At 55.7% G+C, this 14,696-nt stretch overlaps 2 protein-coding genes across 2 annotated transcripts; one reads left to right on the forward strand and one right to left on the reverse strand.

Annotated features, from left to right (window-relative positions):
- The first annotated feature begins 408 nt into the window (after nt 1–408).
- Nucleotides 409–5,532, forward strand: LOC112637158. Its single transcript, XM_025406193.1, has one exon. It carries the CDS (start codon nt 409–411, stop codon nt 5,530–5,532), a length of 5,124 nt encoding a protein of 1,707 aa, XP_025261978.1.
- A 5,016-nt stretch (nt 5,533–10,548) lies between these two features.
- LOC112637159 lies at nt 10,549–14,361 on the reverse strand. The gene is made up of 4 exons (XM_025406194.1): nt 13,700–14,361; nt 12,140–13,142; nt 11,125–12,047; nt 10,549–11,005 (listed from the first exon to the last, which is right to left on the reverse strand). The coding sequence occupies exons 1-4, from the start codon at nt 14,359–14,361 to the stop codon at nt 10,549–10,551; spliced, it is 3,045 nt and encodes a 1,014-aa protein (XP_025261979.1).
- Between the last annotated feature and the right edge of the window lie 335 nt (nt 14,362–14,696).

A 14,696-nucleotide genomic window follows, 5' to 3' on the forward strand; every position in this document is an offset into this window, starting at 1 on the left:
GAAGTCTCGCACTTTTCGCACAACCGCTTTCTTAGTTCAACCGCTTCGCTAAAAACCGCTTATTGTACACGACCGCTTACTCACTCGGACTTTTCGTTATTCTCGCTTCACTTCAGTGTCTGTAATCAAATATATTTTTTGTGTAAACCTTATTTCTTTAATTGTGTGGTGTTAAAAATAAAAACTCTATAAAAGGAACAAAAAATATACGTGTCGTGGCTCGTCTTTATTGCAAAAGATTGTGGTGTCTTCATTGTCGTCATTTATCGTCGCGCCTGTCTCCACGGCTAAGTCATTCGCGAACATTTTCTGGTCCTTCGAGCCGGATTCGCCATCCGCATCCGCAGTTCGTGAGTGACGTTCTCGTGACATTTAGTGCGCGAACCTGTGCAAAAAGAAACAGTTACGATGAGTGCCGATTTGAAGGCGTTGTTGGAAGCGCAAAACGACTTCCACGGGCGAATGTCCCGCTCCGTGGACAATCTGCGCAAGATGGGCGTCTCGAGCATCACGGCCGAAGCAGTCCAGGCTCGCCTCCGCATCCTCGACACGCTGTGGACCAAATTTGAGGCTCATCATGACCTCATCAGGACAACTCTGAAAGATAAATATCTCGAGAGTGAGTACGCTAAGGCAGACTTTATCGATATCGCGGAATCAACTTACGTGTCTCAGCGAAGCATACTTGTCGAATACGCGAACAGTCTCAAAGACGAGGCGTCGATCACGCCCAAGACCGAGCGCCAAGAGCAGACGCTCAAAACTTCATTGCCGCGGATCAAGCTCCAGTCGTTCTCTGGGGCATACGGAGATTGGCCCGCGTTTCGCGACATCTTTCAGTCCATCGTCGGCAGCAATGCGTCCATCTCCGACGTGGAAAAGCTGCACTATCTCCGCACGAGCTTGCAGGGTCCTGCGGAAAAGCTAATAAGATCGTTGCCAATTGTCGGGGGCAATTACGAGCGAGCCTGGTCCATCCTCAGCTCACATTATGAGAACAAGCGGGAACTCATTCGCGCCAACTTCGCCGCCTTTAACGCTGTGACAAAAATGAAAGCCGCGACTGCCGACGAGCTTAGCCGCGTTTATAATGCCGCCACCACTGCCATTAATGCTCAGGAGAGCATTGCCAGGCCTATAGACACGCACGGAATGGACCTCTTTAATTACTTACTTATCGAGCGATTCGATGCGCAAACCCGGATGCAATGGGAGTCCTCCATCCGTGACTCCGTCGATCCAAGTAACGACGTGCTTATGGACTTCATCGCGAAGCAAATCCTGACGCTGAACGCCGTGCAGCCAGTCACCGTCGCGAAATCCGGAGAAGCTTCCCGGTCCGCGAAGTCTCACTTCGTGAAGCGCGCTTCGGACTCCTCAGTTTGCGCCGTCTGTAAAGAGAAACATTCCGTTATGCAGTGCGCGACGTTTAAAGCTAAGACCGCGACCGAACGGAAAACCCTGGTGGAGGCGCACAAGCTCTGCTTCAACTGCCTCGGGAACCACTTCCTGGCGAAATGCCAATCGACGAAAACGTGCTTCACATGTAAGGCACGACACCACACTATGCTGCACGACGCGTACTCGCAAGCCGATGGAGCAGCTTCGTTGTCTGCCACGCACTTCGCGTCTGACCGCAAGGCGATCCTTCTCGCCACCGCTCGGGTCACCATCAAAGACCACCTGGGGAGACCGCACGACGTTCGAGCGCTAATTGACCAAGGGTCCGAGGTCTCTCTGGTCACGGAGGCTCTGGCCCAGCGGTTGCGTCTGCCGCGGGACCGCTCTTCGATGAAGATAGCCGGGATCGGAGGAGCAACCGGAGCAACTCGTGGACGGCTGTCAATGACGCTATCCTCCCCAATCACTGGAGCAGCATTCTCGGTGCAGGCGTACATTCTCCCGCGTCTCTCGGCGTACCAGGGGCCCTTCGTGCGATCCGGCATCACTTGGCCCCACATACGCGGCCTCCCGCTAGCCGATCCACAATACCTTGACCGAGATCCGATCGAGATATTGCTCGGCGCGGACGCTTACTCCGCCATCCTCCAGGATGGGCTCCGCAAAGGACGTAAGGACGAGCCAATAGCGCAAAGGACCTCACTCGGATGGATTTTGTCGGGCGGTCATCGAGCCACGAAACAAGCCGGCCACACCGCCCATCAATGTACGGTCGATCACGAGCTGAACGATCTCGTGAAGCTCTTCTGGGAGCAGGAAAAGGAACCTGTCGCTCCCGTCGCGCTCACTCCTGAGGAGAAAAGATGCGAAGACATCTTCGCCCGCGAGCACTCACGCACTAACGCCGGGCGTTACATGGTGAGGCTTCCCTTCGCCGGAACTGCACCCTCTCTGCCAGAAACCCGCCGGCCGGCCGAGCGTTTGCTCCACGCCATGGAGCGCCGCTGCGAGAAGGACGCTCGATTCGGCAACCTCTACCGCAGCTTCATGAAGGACTACGAGGACCTGCAACACATGGAAGCTGCAACTTCGTCATCACAACGGGAAGATACCGCACGGTGCTACTTACCGCATCACGGAGTGTTGCGAGAGACGAGCACCACTACGAAGCTCAGGGTTGTGTTCAACGGCTCTCAGCTCACAACCTTGGGCACCTCACTGAACGCCAGCCTACTAACGGGAGCCAACCTCTTGCCAGCTCTCGCGGACGTGCTGCTTCGTTGGCGCTGGCACCGCTATGTCTTCGTGGCGGACATCGAGAAGATGTACCGCCAAATCCTCATCCACCAGGACGACCGCGATCATCAGCGGATACTTTGGCGGCACAGTGCCGCCGACGACATCCGCGAATACCGCCTACGAACGGTCACGTATGGCTTGGCGTGCGCGCCGTTCCTTGCCATACGGACCTTGCACCAGCTCGCCGATGACGAGGGTACACGTTTCCCGCGGGGAGCTGCCGCGCTGCGCCGCGATACCTACGTGGATGACATCGTGACCGGCGCCGGCACCCTTTCGGAAGCCACTTTAGCCCAGCGAGAGCTCCGCGGCCTCTGCATGGCGGGCGGGTTTCCGCTTCGGAAGTGGGCGACGAACGACCTCCGCATCCTGGACGGCGTTCCGCACGAGCACCGGCTCACCCACTCACCTCACTCGTGGTTTCACGAAAGCCACACCACACTAGGTCTTCACTGGCATCCGGCCGGTGACCACTTCACCTTTTCACAACAGGCGCGTCACTTCGATGAACTCACTAAACGACGCGTGCTGTCTGAGACCGCCCGAATGTTCGACCCGCTGGGCTGGCTCACTCCGGTCACGATGCGAGCAAAAATCTTAATCCAGTCCGCCTGGCTCCAGAAGCTAGACTGGGATGCTCCTCTTCCATCAACGGACGCACTTGCTTGGAAGAGCCTGCTCACTCAACTCCCACGCCTCAACGAGATAAGGGTATCTCGTTGGCTCGGCAGCGACGGTTCGCACTCACACGTTGACCTCCACGGATTCGCCGACGCATCGGAGCGAGGATACGCCGCCGTGGTGTACCTCCGCTCCTCCACTCAAAAGGGCACCACGATCCACTTGCTCAACGCGAAGGGCAAGGTCGCCCCCGTGAAGCCCGTGTCCTTGCCGCGACTCGAGTTGTGCGCTGCCGCCCTCTTAACGAACCTCGTTGCTCACACGCGCACTTTATTGAGTCTGTCCGCAGCCCCCGTCTTCCTCTGGTCAGATTCCAAGGTAACACTTCATTGGATTCACGGTCACGCCTCCCGCTGGAAGACCTACGTGGTCAACAGGGTGTCTCTGATCCAAGAGCAACTGCCCGAAGCGCGATGGCGACACGTGCCGGGAAGGGATAACCCGGCTGACTGCGCCTCCCAAGGCATCCTGCCTGACGACCTGGCCGATCATCTTCTCTGGTGGACCGGACCATCCTGGCTCCTAGAGGACGAGGCGAGGTGGCCAAGTGACGACGGCGCCCTGCTGGACGCTGACTTGCCGGAGCGTAGAGCCGTCGCCTCACTGGCGGCTGCCGTCAAGGACGTTTCTGAGTCGGCCTTCCTTCTCCGGTTCTCATCGCTGCACCGGCTCCTCAGAGTGACCGCCTGGTGTCTTCGATGGCGACGAAACGGCACCCGGAGACCTCGCGGCACCACTGACACCGCACGATCACTCGAAGCTTGCGAAATCGAAACCGCACTCACTCGCTGGATTCACACCACTCAGGCACTGCACTTCCACGACGAATTCAACGCACTACGCAAAGAACGTGCCTTGCCACCGCGGAGTCCGCTCACGAGTCTGAATCCGTTCATCGATGACAGCGGAGTGATGCGTGTCGGAGGACGACTGAAGCACGCCATGCTGTCTCACGACGAGCGGCATCCCATTATAATTCCGCCGGAATCCAGGCTGACTCACCTGATGGTCGATTCCTGTCACCGGCGAACCCTGCACGGAGGAGTGCAGCTCACCCTCGGGTTGCTGCGCCAACGGGTCTGGATCCTGCGTGGTCGAGCGGTCGTTAAACGGGTCATCCACCGATGCGTCACCTGCACGCGATGGAAAGCCGCCGCTCCACAACCGATGATGGGTAATCTCCCCCGAGAGCGAGTGACTCCTGCACGCCCGTTCCTGCGCACCGGAGTCGACTACGCCGGCCCGATCTTCATCCGGACCAGCAAGGGGCGAGGCCACAAGGCGAGCAAGGGCTTCATCTCAGTCTTTGTCTGCCTCAGTACCAAGGCCGTTCACCTCGAGGCCGTCACTGACTACTCGGCAGAGGCATTCCTGGCCGCCTTTCGCCGCTTCGTCTCCCGGCGAGGCCTCTGCCATGAAATCTTCTCCGACTGCGGCACGAACTTCGTCGGGGCGGATCGAGAGCTACGAGAACTGTTCCGCGCTTCCTCCTCCGACGGCCGTCGGATAGCTCTCGCTACAACCTCCGACGGCGTGAGATGGAGATTCAACCCCCCGGCAGCTCCACACTTCGGCGGACTCTGGGAGGCAGCCGTAAAATCCACGAAGCACCATCTCCGCAGGGTCATCGGCGAGGCCACCCTCACCTACGAGGAGATGGCGACGCTTCTCGCTCAGGTGGAGGCGTGCCTGAATTCACGCCCGTTACAGCCGCTGACGGACGACCCCGACGACGTGACGGCACTCACACCCGGGCACTTCCTGATCGGAGCGCCCCTTCTGGCCGTCCCAGAACCGCCCCTCACCGCCGAGAAGGACACTGCACTCTCCCGGTGGCGACTTCTCCAGAAGATGCGCGACCACTTCTGGGAACGGTGGTCGCGCGAATACCTGGGCACCCTGGCCGCAAGACCGAAATGGACCAAGGATGAGACCGGCCCCAGCATCGGCGACCTGTGCCTGCTCCGGTCCGAGATCACACCCCCGACCAGATGGCCGCTCGCCCGCATCACGGCACTGCACCCCGGAGACGATGGAATCACCCGCATGGTCACCCTCCGCACGGCGACGTCGAAGCTTACTCGGCCACTCGCGAAAATCGTCCTCCTGCCGGGGGCCGACACCGCAGCACCAACAACTCCGGTCTCGTGAGCGAGAAAAATCATTTTTTTTTTTTTCATTATTACTTACCTGTACCGCGAGAACGCCGACAATCATACCGTGCGTGACCACCGCTTAATCACATGTGACCGCACTATCATTCCTTCCTCTTTTTTCACCGTCGCTCATCACTTCACATCATTTAAGTTGTTCATCATTCACTGTCACTCGAGCGTCACTACATTCGCGAGATCATGCACGCAAACACCTTACACTCAGTTCATCACATTCCCTGCATATTCTCACTTCATCACCGCACTACTCATTTTCTCAACGGATTCGCTCGAACTGCACAACACGTGCTCCTGCATGACGTCACACATTCCATTGATTGATCGCGATCCATGGCTCGCCACTAGAACAGTACGCGACACCTGCCCGTAACCGCGCACACCAATAAATTTCGTCACGTACTGACGAGGCGGGCGGGATGTTCGAAATGCATATGCGGAAAAATTCGCGTACCAGTGAAATCCGCATTTTCTATTATAAGCCCGAAAATTCGAAAATAACGGGCGGCGAGAAACTTCTCGAAAAATCGATTGTTGACTAAAAGCCAACCGTTCAAGTCATCTCTCTCTTTTTTTGGTCGCACAAAAACGCTCAGTGACAACAGTTGACAATAACATTGTCAACTGTCGCCGAAATCCGCGCAACGAACGGGCATGCGCGCCCGTACGTCACGATCAGCTGATCGCCAATCAGCTGATCGGAAAAAGTTGTACGCATGACAAATGTTAACCGCCTATTTCCTGACCTCATCGGCGGCCAATTAGGTGCGGCGCCATGAGGTCACCGCCAAAGTTTAAAGTTAATTGGGCCACGTCGCAACGAGACCCAAAAATCCGCCCGGTATATAATGGGCCCAACGCGAGGGCACACCGAAGTCTCGCACTTTTCGCACAACCGCTTTCTTAGTTCAACCGCTTCGCTAAAAACCGCTTATTGTACACGACCGCTTACTCACTCGGACTTTTCGTTATTCTCGCTTCACTTCAGTGTCTGTAATCAAATATATTTTTTGTGTAAACCTTATTTCTTTAATTGTGTGGTGTTAAAAATAAAAACTCTATAAAAGGAACAAAAAATATACGTGTCGTGGCTCGTCTTTATTGCAAAAGATTGTGGTGTCTTCATTGTCGTCATTTATCGTCGCGCCTGTCTCCACGGCTAAGTCATTCGCGAACACCATTTAAAAAATTCAAGTCGACCTTGACATGACCTTCACGACGCCACCCAAGGTCAATCAAATTTACCCATGTAATGCATTACTTCATCTTCAACAACTTTTGTCTGAAACATTTTTCAAAATAACCACTTCCTTTGCTTTAAAATGGGGTGTACGGGTGGTCTGAAACACCCGGTATAAGGAGGAGGAAGAGGAAGTAAAATATATATATGTATAAATGCCTTGTACATGTCTTAAAAAAAATTTTTTCGCGAACAATTTATGTTTGAAAATTTACGTACGAAAATTTATGTACAAAAATTTAATTTCTTTATCAATTCTTTATATTGTATACTTTTTTATTAAACTCACACATTTGAATAAATTATATTATATATTTTTAATTATAACAAAAAAATGCAATTATTTACATGTCTTTCCCTTACGCTCCAATCCTTCGTACGCTCTCGCATTAATTATAAGTCTTATTATTATAAGTATCGTTCTCTCTCACACACGCGACAAGGGTACAAAGCAATCGAACATCGGGGGCTGATATGTAAACGGGGGACAAAGGCTGGACCGAAATATCTCAAAAATATAAGTTTATGAAATAAAGTTATTAAAAATATATATAAGGGTATAAAAGGTTTTTTTACAATATCCCATTTGCAAAAAAAAAATTTTTTGTCCCCCCGACAATCTCTGAAAGCTTGTCCGCTTAATCTCTATTGTTCATACGTCGAACGGGAAAAAAAACCTGGAATTATCTATATTAGGGGTGTACTTCGAGAGTACAAAGCAGCCGAACATCGGCGCTGATATGTAAACGGGAGGAGCGGGGGGAGACAAAGCAGTCGAACATTGGCACTGTTAAAATTTTTCCTCAAAAAGTAAAATAAAAAATAAAATAAAAAATAAAATAAAATAAAATAAGATGATAAAAAATGATTTTTTTGGTTAGGCCCAAAATCATCTTCAAAAGAATATCGCCCTTTTTTTGTTTATGCATGTCATAAAACATCCAAAACGTGCATCCCCCACCCCGCAATCCCCGCGTGACGTCATACCCCGCTCCGCTGAGATCCCCTCGCACCTCACCTCCCCTGGGAGGACCTGAGTTAGAACCCGCCTAGTACTAACTACTGGCGCTCTTCTCAGCGGCGGCGCGCCGAGCGATTTCGATCACGTTTACGGAGTCTACTTCGCCGACGCGGGCACTATGCTCGGGGACAAGCGATTCGACGTAGGCGCCGACGACGCAATATTCGTGGACGGAGTCAGATACGCCGGTACTCCCGGTCTGTACGAATTGATCTTCAAGAGAATTCCCGACGATTTCAAGTACACCGAGAGAGACAAAGCCGCGTACAGGAGCATACTTCTGCAAACTAACGCTCACAGGCGCGAGCACAATATTCGCATGCCCGTACTGGGAAACAAAGGATACAAGTACAAGCACGTCATAGCTCCGATCCTGCGGACGGACAGTCCGAGGAAGAAGATCGGCGGGGGTCGCGTGCCGCGGGCTATGCGCGCGACCCGCGACACCGTGAACTACGTTCACTGGGACGATCCGAACGAATTGGTGGATTGTCTAAGATTGCTGGACGCTTCTCGTCAAGCCGGCAACAACGCTCACGACAACGAGATCCTGTCGATAATCGAGGAGCTCCGCGAGGCGGGCGAGATACTGTGAGACGATCGCGGCGACGCGCGCCTCGACGACGCGATGTTCGCGAGCAAGTTCGGAGTGTCGACGCGGAGAAGACGCGGTCGCGACGCGACGAGCGCTAGATTGCGCGCGAGCGTGGAATTTCTGCGAAATTACGTGCGCGATAACGCGCTGTGCCTGACCGTTTCCGACGTCTCTTCCTCCGCGTCGCATTACGACGCGCGGCGTCTCAAGATACGAGGAGTGGCCTGGCCGACCGACAACCACAACGCGACGAACAAGAGTTACGTCGAAAGCGTTATGCACGCGGTGAGAGCAAACGTGACGAATAATCGCCAGCTTATCGCGAGCGCGAGAACGCGAGCGGATAACAACGCGGCCTCGACGGCGCAGAAATTCGTCGCTCTGAGCAAGAAGATCGACGCTCTCAAGAGCGCCGCGACCGAGAGATCGAGCGCTCTGGAAGCCGACTTTACGCGGATTCACGCGAGGGGGAGCGCTCTCGAGAATCGGCTGCAAACGCTGGAGAATCTGCAGGAGCTCGCGACGAGGATCGAGACCGTCGAGGCTGAGAGATCGGCTTCGCGCGCGGTTGTCGACAAGCGACTGGGCGATCTGGAGAGCTCCGTCGAGACGAATCGGACGAACGGGGACGCGTCGAGCAAACTGTCGCGCGAACTGGGGACCTCCGTCGCGCGGCTCGAGGAGATCGGCGAGAAAACGGAGAAGCGAGTACGCGCCTTGGAGAGATCTCTGTCGCACGTGAACAACGTAGCGGCTAACAACGAGAGAAATCGAGCCGCGTTGAGCGATCACGACAGAACGCTGCAGGAGTTGACGGCGAAGGCGCTGACTTCCAACGCGAAATTGCGAGAACTGGACGTCGAGGTGGCGCGTCTGAGGAAAGACGCGAACGAACTCGCGAGGAGAACGGCCGCGACGACGACGACGGCGACGAGGGCTGCGGCGAAGGCGGCTGCGGCGGCGGCTGCGATTCCTAAGACGATCGATCCGAATAAGGTAATCATACAACTGGGCGCTAAAACTCCCGATAAGCAACAGTCGAAGAGAGGGTAAAAAAATAGAGACGGCGAGATGAGCGCCGCGAAACGGAGACTCGTGAACGAGCTGCACGCGCCGGCGAGAAAGAACTTCCCCCGTCGCCGCGTCGCGGTGCGCGGATACGACGATCTGTGGCAAGCGGACGTTGTCGAGATGCGTCCTTACGCCGGACGGAACAGAGGCCACAATTACATACTCACCGTCATCGACGCTCTGAGCAAGTACGCGTGGGCGGTACCGCTCAAGAGAAAGAGCGGCGACGAGGTCGCTCAAGCCCTGTCGAGCGTGACGCGCGCCTCTGGACGTCGCCCGAGAAATCTGCAGACCGACAAAGGAAAGGAGTTCTACAACACCGAGGTGCGAAGATTCGCGGATAGACACGGCATCAATCACTACTCGACGCATTCCGTGCTGAAAGCGTCCATCGTCGAGCGTTTCAATCGCACGCTCAAGAACTCGATGTGGAAGTACTTCACGCTGAACGGAACGTACAAGTGGCTCGACGCGCTGCCGCGTCTAATATCCGAGTACAACGCTCGCAAGCATCGAACCATCGGGATGCGTCCGATCGACGTGACGCCCGCTCGAGCGTCGAGACTCCTGTCGACGGTGTACAGCCACCCGAAGATCGCCGCTCCGGGAAAATTTCGACCGAACGATCCCGTGCGCGTGAGCAAGTACAAGACGCTGTTCGAGAAGGGATACACGCCGAATTGGACCGCGGAGATCTTCCGCGTAGCCGAGGTGTGAAGGACGAATCCCGCGACGTATCTGCTGAAGGATTCGCGCGGCGAGCCGATAGCCGGCGGATTCTACGAGCACGAGTTGCAGCGAGTCTCCGATCCCGACGTGTATCTCGTGGAGAGAGTGCTGCGCCGGAAGGGCGACGCGGTTCTCGTGAAGTGGCTGGGGATGGACAGGTCGCATAATTCGTGGATAGACAAAGCCGACATATTGTGACGAAAAGATACATCGCGCGTATTGTAACGCGTCGCAACGAACATATATATATTTGTAATATTAAAGATAAGAAAATACATCGCGCATATCTGTAAAAAAAAAAATACATCGCATAGCGCTTAAGATCTATCCGCGCCTCTCCTCACAGAGGTATCCTGTAGTGCCCCCACGGCAGAGTGTCGGTCGAATCCGGCACGACGTAGCGCTTATCGTCGTACGGACTGAGCGCGACCTTTGACTCGCGCACGGTGTACACCTCGTGTAACTTGGATTTCAGGCACGACTGCTCGCGAGTCATTTCGATCTCGCGTCTCAGGCAGCGCTCGTAATCGTCGAACGTCAACGTTCTCGCGACGACGCTGCTCCTCACGCCCTTGCTCTTCTTAGTGTCGCCCCTACCCTCGACTCGCAACGCGTACATCTTCGCTCTGAGTCCGACGAACTCGAGCATGAGAGCGCCGTTGTTCTCGTCCTTCATCAGACCGAGAACCTTCTTATTCGCGCGCGGCACGCCGTAGGAATTGTCGACGGCGTAATCGCTCGTGTCGAATCTATCGATGTCGCGCTTCATTCGCTCGTACGCGTCCTCGCACTCTACGCTATAAATGAGACTGTCCGTGTCGGTGTACAATATCTTACACTTATCGCCGTAGAGCGGCGACATGTATTCGTAATGAAACGCGTACAGACGAATATCTTGGATATATCGAGAATCGACATGCCTACGTAGATCGGTTTGTCGATCTTCACCTCCAATTTGCGCAATTCCACGGCCATGAGATTCTCCGAGAATACACTTCTACTGTGAAAATTCGGCTTGGAGATGAGCGCCTCGGCTCCGAATCGACCGTCCCATCGAGTTGCGAGTCGAACGTCCACGCGATTGCGCACGTTCTCCATGGTCTTGCCGAAGACGGCGTTGTTCATCAATTTGTACAGATTCTTCTCGAAATCGTTACTCGCGTTAGCGCGTAAACGCGTGTTAAGTTCCACGTATCCGTGTAACCACGGCGATTGCGAGAAGCGCAGCGCGCGATGAATCCTAGTCAGACGTCCGTGACGAACGCACTGCTGCAGATTGCGATAGTGCGTGACGTATCGGCGCTTATCGTACAGCGTGGCTAGGAGTTTGCTCTGCCGCTTCCCCGGCGGCTTATCGCGCGTGGGACAAAACGGTAGATCGGCGTCGTGCGCGTCGGCCGGATAGTCGAGATCGACCTCGAGAATGTAGCCGACGGTCGAGTCCTCCGTCACGGACATCACGTCGAGACTCTCGAGGTCGTCGACCCACTCGAATCGCTCGTACGGCAACGGCTGACACATCGCCCAACCGTACAGACTGTTGATATCGAGATACATCAGATAGATCGACGGTCGCGACGGATCGTACGCGCTCATGTACTTGTTGTTAGCGCGAGCGTATCTGTTGGAGCACTGACTCAGACCGCCGCGTATTCCGTGTTCCACGAACATCATCATATCGACATCGGTGAGCAGCTCGAAACGGACCCCCGTGTACTTGAGCATCGCGTCCCACGTGTATCCCGGCAACGTGAAGTAGTACGCGGGATCTAAACCGTAACTCTCCAAACAAGCGGCGCGAAAATTTTCGAACACGTCCGCGAGCAGAAGAACGTCGGTCTTCAGATAGAGATCGCTGTACTCGCCTAGATTTTCGAATCGCCGAATCGCTTCCAGACGCGCGTCGCGTGCGCGTAATCGCTCTCCAATACGGTGTCGCCGGTCAGAGAACTGTAGAAGGACTCGCGCGGCAGGAGACGCGTCTCCCGCAATCTCTCGACGCTGTCGACGTACTCGTACGGAAACACGCCCTTGTGCGTGAGAAGCCGGAAGTCGTCGTCGGAGGAATCGCGAAACTCACCTCGCGCGATCGTCAGTTTGCTCTCGTCGAGATACGATGCCAGCTTGTCGAGACCGGCGCCTAAAAACTTGAACGAGTCCACGAATCGTAATTTGACGTATCTGGAACGCGCGACGTTTCCCCCGTCTCCCTCCGCCGCCGCCGCCGCGCTATCTCGAACGGTCTTAGAGAAAGCTATGTACGATTCCTTCGTCACCGGCAACAACTCGACGCTGCCGGGATACGCGTTAGCCACATCCTTGATAATGAAGTGCGCATCGTAACCCGATAGATTGTGAAAGAATACGGGTATGACGTAGGGGTCCTTGTAATTCAAATTACACGTGGAATCTCTGAAACGGCCGGTCAAGTGACAGTGATCGCGCACGCGAGCGTCGCCGGCCTCGAACGGTCTCTCGCACGCGTGACAGCGCGACGCGCCCGCGAACGTCTCCCGCTCGTCGGACGTCAGATCCGCCATCGGTATCACGTCGTCGAGGGCGACCTTCGCGCGAAGCGCCAGATCGCGCAGCTCGCGCACGAACCACGCGACGCAATCCTCGCCGCAATAAGATCCGTACGCCGACGCGGCGTCGTCGAAGGAGCAACGCGTGTAATAGGCCACGCTGTGAACTCTGTGATGCTGAACGATCCGCGTATTCTTAGTTCTCCCGCCCTCGTCCCCCTCCTTCCTCTCCAACGCGCACTCCAGATCGGCGTACACCGCGAACGGAATTCGCTCCTTTTTCGAATGATGCTCGAAGTCCAGCCACCTGTCGTCCTCGCCGGGAAGAACGATCGCGCAATCGTTCAGCTTGCCGAAATCCTCGCTGTGCGCCGACAGCTTCTGGCTCGTGCGAAAGTAATGCATGCATCTGAAAGAAAATACGAAATAAACGCTAGCTCGATATCTCGCTCGCCGAGATCGAACGCTCACCGATCGCACACGTGCGTCCTGTGCTGTCGCTTGCTCAACTGCGAGCCGATCAGACGAGACAGATCTCGAATACAGGCGAAATGTCCGACCGCGTTACCCTCGCGCGTCGCATCGCTCAGATACAGCAGATTGACGTGTCTCTCCCTCTTTCGATCCGTCAGACGAAGAGGGACGATGCGAATCCCGCCGTCGCCGTCCTTCCCGCGTCGTCTCTCTCCGACGGTGTACACGTTCACCGATATATCGTTCAGACGCTCGAACCGTCCGATTCCGTTCAGAGTCATAGGTAACTTCGAGCCCTCCAGATTCAACACCTCGGAGTAATGCGGATATCGCGAGCTTCTCTCGCGGTGCTTATCCACGGGATACAGAGCGGCGACCACCGACCACGCGAAACACGCCTCGTCGTCGTCGGATCGCACGTTGACCACCGCTCTCTTCGTTTGAATCTCTCGCGGTACTCGCACGTGGCACCCCGCCCGCATGGGATTGTACACATTCACGTTCACCGTTAGATCGAGTATGCGCGACAGGGCCCATCCGCTGTCGCGCTCTTGAAACTCCTCCAAAGACGCGACGGTATCGCCAACGACGCGAGTATCGTACCACTCGCGCAGATCCGTCGTGGGTAGAAGGGGATGGTTTCTCGAGGCGATCGTCTTAACGGCGATTTTATCGCCCGACACGAATTCTCCGTTGAACGTCGTGTTCACTTTAACGCTGCGATATCGGCCCATGACGTCGCGCACGCGGCGGAGCACGGTGTCCCTCGCGTCCTCGAGAAATCTCAGAGGTTCGATGTAATCGAGATTTATCACAGCGCCGGTCAACACGCGTCTCTTGAAAGCCGTCTCGACCTCGGACCACGAGAATCCCTCGCGCGACTCGACCCCGCTACCGCCGTCGTCCTCGCGTCTCGCGACACCCGCGCCCTCCCGCTCGAAGCGTCGCCGTAGATCGTTCCTCGCGCCGATCACTCGCAGGATTCGGGCGACCTGAGAGGTCCTCGCCCCCGTGGAGATTCGACGACTCGCGTCCAGGCACCTCTCGCGCAGAGTCGCGAGACACTTCTCGCACCGTCGCGTCCACGCGCGATAGTCGTCCGTCGTAACGACGTCGTGCGCGCTCTCCAGCGTCCGGCGCTCTTCCTCCCGCATGGTCGCGTCCTCTTCTCTCCCTACGGCGATTCGTCGTCCTCTCTCTCTCCTCCTTACGGCGAGGCCTTATCCACAGCGTCTCGCCTCGCGAATCCACCGGCAGCGAAATCCCGCGACGCGTCCCGGTCGCCCGCGTATCTCCGGCGTCGAATCTCGCCGCTCTTCCGCTACACACCAGGACCGTCTCGATCCACAGCTCCTCGCGCCGCTCATACGCGCGCCTCGTCGTTCGCGAACCTATCTTCCCGAAAAAATAAACGATCGGATAGACCGATCGCGAGGCGTGTGCGCGCCTCGAAACGACCGTCGGCGTCTTTATACTCACTCGCTCGTTC

This window comes from Camponotus floridanus, unplaced genomic scaffold, assembly GCF_003227725.1.
Source record: "Camponotus floridanus strain SB8 unplaced genomic scaffold, Cflo_v7.5 scaffold135, whole genome shotgun sequence".
Taxonomy (NCBI): domain Eukaryota; kingdom Metazoa; phylum Arthropoda; class Insecta; order Hymenoptera; family Formicidae; genus Camponotus; species Camponotus floridanus.